Here is a 6,074-nt window from a genome sequence, read left to right as displayed (position 1 = left end):
GGCTAAGTTATTACATATACAATATTTGAATGTAATGTCAACAATATAATATTAGGGAGATAGATATGTAATATTTGAATATAATATTAGGGACATTAATAGTGAGATAAATATGCAATGTAATATAATTTAAATATATTTTAATTTTATAAAATATTAGTTTATTAATATTTATATATAATTATTAAAAACCAAAATATACATAACATTCCCTAATACCATTAAAGCGCACGGTGGGAAATTGCAAAACGGACAACTACCAAGAAAACAAAAGGAAAACCTCACTTGTCGTCCAAAGGACGAAGAGGAGAACACCAAAAGAATAATGGAGTTGATGAGTTCACCGCTCCGATCCCCCCTCCCCGACGCCCCGTCGAACCCGGTCCCTATTCCGCTGCCGCCGCACAACAAGCCGGATAAATCGGCGCCGCCTCTTCCTCCTATACCCTCCCTTCCGCCGATTTCTCCCGAGGCTCATGCAAACCGCAACCACACGCCGCCTCCAGCGGACGGCGGCCGCTGGTTCTCCTGGAGCGGCGGAGGAAGAGGAGGAGGCGGCGACCCGCCGCCGCAGTCTCGCGTCGTCAATGGAATTGTGCGGCGCCGCCACCGCGACGCGGCGGTGAGGAACGCGGCGGTGGCGGCCCGGATGGCCGCGGCGGTGCTCTGCCTTGTTGCCTTCTCCGTCCTCGCGGCCGATAAGCGCAAGGGATGGGCGCTTGATTCCTATGACAAGTACAGCCAATTTCGGTACTCTCTCTCTCTCCCTAGGGTTTTGGTTGTTGGATCGGACGGTTGTGGTGATCCGATTTGTTTGATTTTGTATTTTTGAGCTGATTTTGGGACGTTTGATTCGGGACAGGTATTCCATGGCCGTGAATGTGATTGGGTTCATCTACTCGTTGTTTCAGCTGTACGCGCAAGTGCATCACATAAGGAAGGGGAAGCATATAATTAGCCGTCCGATCGGGGACTACTTCGACTTCACCATGGATCAGGTAGATTTCATTTCCTTCTTTTTAGGGGTAATCTTTGGAAAGCTTCGTCCAGATGCTTGATGAATAGATCGGAGTTGGGAAAACAGCTTTAGCTCGTAAATTCGAGTTAGTTTTTAAGTTGCAAACTTCGTTATCTAGAAGTATAAGAAATACTTATTACACTTTTTGAAACGAAATCCGAATAGATTATTTGACTTCAGTTTGAAAGAAGTTGACTGACCTCGGTTCAAAGAGGATTCCATGGCTTGGAATAAATAAAAAGAATTGAACTAAATTTTATTTTATTTTGTTGTTTGGAAGAAGATATAAATTCATTCGAATAGCTTCCAACTTTAATAACTCAAATTATAAGAACCAGTGATGGAGTTGGCTACATCTAATGCAACCACTATCCCCATCAGTGTCATAACCATCTCCAATGATGATCTTGGAAGCAATACTTCTAGTGTTTCCGATGATGGTGCTGTTCATGCTTCTAAGGAAAGTATGGAACTCAGTTACAAATACAAGATAGGAGGGATAAACTTGTCGGAGAAGGAAGGGACATAAATATACACATGAATGAGCTATGTTCCTTATTTTTCATGATTTGCCATATCAATGGATTTGCATCTCATGTCTAGATCTGTGCTTTATAGATGTTAATTTGGTGAGTATTGTGTTAAGAACGTCTTCCTAACCCGACGATCATTGCGAGTTCTAAATTTGCAGATAGAATTGGATTCTAACTAGTAGAGAATGCTTGGGTTATCACGGATTGTCAAGATTAAGAGGTAACTTGAGATTCAACAGTTAGACGGACGTGTGGTTTTGAGTTTTGATAGATTTGTGATGGAGGAACAAATCTATTAGGGTGGATTGTGAAAGGGTGGTCGAAGTAGGGGCGGTGGTGATGCTTAGGGTATGCGGTATAGAAGTGGGCGATGGTGATGGTGAAAGTAATGGTAGTTGGTAGATAGGTGAAGGGGAAGAAGATGGATTGTTACTTAGGGTGAAGGGGGGTGGTGGTGGTGGTAGTCAAATGAAGAGGTAAGCGGCAGTGGTCGGTCCTATATGAAGGCTAGGTCGGCCAAGGCTTGGAGATAGTCGAATAAGGAGGAAAAAGACAATCTTGTGAAAATAATTCAATAATCCAAGATAATTCTCAATAAGGGTGCACCACATGTCATATAGTGCCTTCCTAATTGACTTGGTCAGCCTAGCTAGGCTAGCTTAGGTCCAACTGACTCAAACCAATCCTAATGCATCAATTAAAAGATCAGGTTAGAGACCTAACCGATTACAATTAGGTGCACACCACAAGTATGTTTAGTGGATACCTAACTCGACTCGATCGACCCACCTTAAATAGCTTGGGTCTGGCCAACCTAGTAGGCAAGTGACAGAAAAAGGCAATGCTTCTAACATAGGGTCTAAATCGCAAAAGCGAACTAATAAGCAAATATAATGATAAGAATAAATGGATAAATAGCTAGGGGTTGGATGTAAAAACCTCTGATCACACTCTCGTCACCGTAGCCCAATGTGATTGGGCTTGTCCTCCAAGTAGGTTCATAACATATTGCAACTGTTTCTGACTATTACAAGAGGGTTAACATATCTGAGAACCAATCCTAAAAATTTACATTCTTTAAGAGTCTTCTCAAATTTGAGATGTTTGCTGGAAATATGCAACTAACAATATTATATATAAGCTAGTTTCAGATCCAGGATTTTTTATGGTTTGCTGTGTAAAAAAATTGTCTACCAAAAGCATTGTCTTTTGAACTTGATCTTGCTATTTGTCTTTTCCTTGGAGAAGAAGATTAGACCCCTAAATAAAAAGTCATCTCATATAATTTTTCTCCTTTACCTATGTTATTTTAGGGGACGTTACTTATTGGTTTGAGCCTAAACTGCAATCAATAATGTAGATTACTCTCCATTTCCAACTGATCTGTACGTTTTATGAAAAGATCCTTAATTGTTTTATTTTGTTCAGGACAGTAACATGGAATTAATTCTGGAGTGTTGATGTTAGGTTGATAGCTGATCTTTCAAAATTTATCAATTCCTTTGGAACCTCCTTGTTTTTGTGTTGTGCTCTAGCTGTGAGCCAATTAATGCTATTTGGAAAAGGCGAGGATAGTGGAAGCTTCATGAAGTGGAATGGGTATTTGCTTCTTCTGAGAAATTATGAGAACTATACACACTGAAACAAGTGTAGTTTTACAGAAGGATCTAGTTTTCTTCACCTGTTCGTAAACCAAGCTTTCTGTAAGATCAGAAGATTTTACCCCTGTCGATTAGTTGTATTTGAAGCCCTTCCTGAAGGATGTCAACACCAAATTGTTACATTTTTTTAATGCAATTTCCTTTCATGGTTGCAGGCTTTTGCATACCTCATGATCTCCGCATCATCTTCTGCAACAGCTCGGACTAGTGACTGGATCACCAACTGGGGAAATGATCCCTTTCCTAGAATGGCGAATGGCTCTATCGCCATGTCTTTCTTGGCATTCTTGGCTTTTGCTCTCAGCTCTCTCATCTCTGCATACAATCTCTTCAGCCCAAACTTATCACTGTGAATAATAAAGTTTGTAAATCTATCTTATTATCTGTACAACTGTTGTAACTGATACAATAAAAAAGCTCACGTCAGTGCCGGCGCTCATTTCAAGTGCATGCATTAGTATATCTGAGCCAAAATCTGATGCCTACTTTGATCAAGTTTTACTTCTTAAACAATCAGGATTCTTTCCATAATTTCAAATGCTAATACTGAGGTGTTTAAGACACTAGTTAGTTGGTGTTGTCTTGGAAACTTGTAGATTGTTTGTGTAGTTCAGCAGATATACCTGCTAAGTCGATTTTTAGTGTTTATTGGATCATAGATTTAGGCCTTCGATTTTGAAGATGTATATGTTTGACTAGCTAGCTTTAGGCCTTCGATTTTGAAGATGTATATGTTTGACTAGCTAGCTTTAGGTTTAGGAACATGTTGACGAGAAGTGGAACTGCTGGGTGTCGATCATCAATTCTGGTGATTCTGATGATGTTCACTTCAAAAAGGACTTGCTAGAGGAATTCACATCTAGACTACAAGTCAAGAAAGAAATTAATTGTGAACTGCCTGTCTGTCTCCACCTCCTACTTCTAATCTAAAATTTAATAGCCGACTGTTCAGTGAGTAAATGTTCAGGCAAATACTAGTTCAACCAGTTATGTATGTCAACGTCACGGTTGCAGTATGTCATAATCTAATCTAGTAGCTGGATACTTTGAGAGGCATTTAAAGCACAATCAGTATCGAGATATTACGAGAGGTAATTTGACCCATAAAACGACTTAAATGTGCTAGGTTCGGATCTGAGATAATAAATAATCTTGATATGTCAAACGAAATAGTGTGCAAACGTTGGATATCCTAATCTAAAAAGGACACTGCATCAGGTGCCCTTCAATTTGTCTACAATTCGTCTGTCTTAAATAGAAATAGATAACAATTAAGTTTCTGAGCAGTTCAGATCAAATATCCACTAAGTTATGGATTTGAGAGGTTGAGTAGGTTGATGAGAATAGGGTTTGTTAAGTAATAAATATTGGAAAGAACAAAAATTGAAAATAATTTCACAAGAAATCTCATCTAATATTAGTTCTTATAGCTAGTTGAGGGATGGTGTTGAAGGGCAACTTGGTGGCGAAACTGGAAGCACTTCACCTCTCTCAGGGAGAACTTAAAAAAGGACAAGAGGTGGGTGCCACCAGGCTCGTCCTCTAGGTTTGGTTCTTTGGGATGCTGGCAGTCACCGGGTCTTCTAGGTTCCTACATGTCCCTTCCCTCGAAGAGAATGATGGATGACGATACGTAATGAGAGATTATAATTGAAAGAATGATGTGTGGCATCGGGTTGCGAGTGGTTACAACTCAAAGAAACCATTCCTTTGGCTTGAAGTCCTCTAGGTGTTTTCTCGAGTTCTCAATCCCAGTTCCTAGTTTCTCATTCCAACCAAAGGCTTGCTAATAAATCTCCTCATGGACATTTTATTTCTTATTCCCATTTCGTTCACTCTTCCAATGAAGCCTTATTGTCACTCCCACCTTTTGTTAATCCCTCCCCTCCTTCCAACATTCCTCCTCTTTTTTCTCTTCCCTCCCTCTCTGCCCCGTGTCCATTGGGGCCCCGCCCTCTTTGCATCCCTCTGTTTAGCATTCTCACTAGCAGGTGTCTCCATTGTAGAGAAAAAAATGTCACTATGCTTCACTACGCAAGAACATTTGTCAATGCTTTTGGTCTGGGAAGCTAGGTCATAGAAGCTTCTCATGCCACGACCAACCTCTGAAATTTGTCTTGTTCTTGTGCGCCTATCTTTAACCATCATCCTTCGACTACTTCTTTGTCGAAATTATGCGGCCCTCTTAACTTTGACTATTAACCTCTCAGAGGAGAGGTGGAGTTCCACACCTTCAACTTAGTGATGCCATGTTGGGCTGCCTCTTTGGGATGGAGATGTCACACTTAAAGAATGAGTAGTACTTTTTTTTTGTCAACTTCCCAAATCTTGAGTCTCTTTAGCAAATTCCTTATCCAACCTGGGAATATCTCTCAAAATGCTTCTAGGATTTAAGGTTTTGTGTCCGAATTTTCGTGATCGATCTCTCCTTGGATTGCTTGAACGAGAGGGTGGTCAAGGGATTGTAGGCATTTGGTATACTAGAAGTCCTCAACTCTAACTACCTCTGGCTGGGGGACCTTTTAAAAGTTTGAGCCATCATAGCCTGCAAAGACCTCAAGGTGATTCTTGAGTTTGTTGAGGTGGTTCATGTCGACTTTTGATACCAAGTCAAGATAGCCATTGGCGGTTAGGTGGATAGCTTTGTTCTACTTCCTTCTCAAGCTCCTATTGACTCTAAGGCAGATTGGAATACCTGGATTGAGAAAGCAAAGTGGTTCCATGATTACTGTGCATAGAAGTGTGAAGTTATGGCCTCTTAATTTGCTTTCCCATCCAGCCACCCGAATTGTACTCGCCGAGCCTTGACCTCTCCATCATTTCCAAGTTAGGTCTGACATATCTCCCCATGTCAATCAAGAA

General features: G+C 40.7%; 1 protein-coding gene across 1 annotated transcript; it reads left to right on the top strand.

Moving 5' to 3' along the window:
* The first annotated feature begins 234 nt into the window (after positions 1-234).
* LOC140780276 (CASP-like protein 4A2) lies at positions 235-3,657 on the top strand. The gene is made up of 3 exons (XM_073125704.1): positions 235-750; positions 863-998; positions 3,368-3,657. Exons 1-3 carry the CDS (start codon positions 326-328, stop codon positions 3,563-3,565), a joined length of 759 nt encoding a protein of 252 aa, XP_072981805.1. The 5' UTR covers positions 235-325; the 3' UTR covers positions 3,566-3,657.
* Positions 3,658-6,074: the final 2,417 nt, after the last annotated feature.

This window comes from Typha latifolia, chromosome 1, assembly GCF_019914945.1.
Source record: "Typha latifolia isolate L0001 chromosome 1, TyphaL0001v2, whole genome shotgun sequence".
In the NCBI taxonomy this organism is placed as follows: Eukaryota; Viridiplantae; Streptophyta; class Magnoliopsida; order Poales; family Typhaceae; genus Typha; species Typha latifolia.
This window is presented reverse-complemented; position numbering and strand designations above follow the sequence as displayed.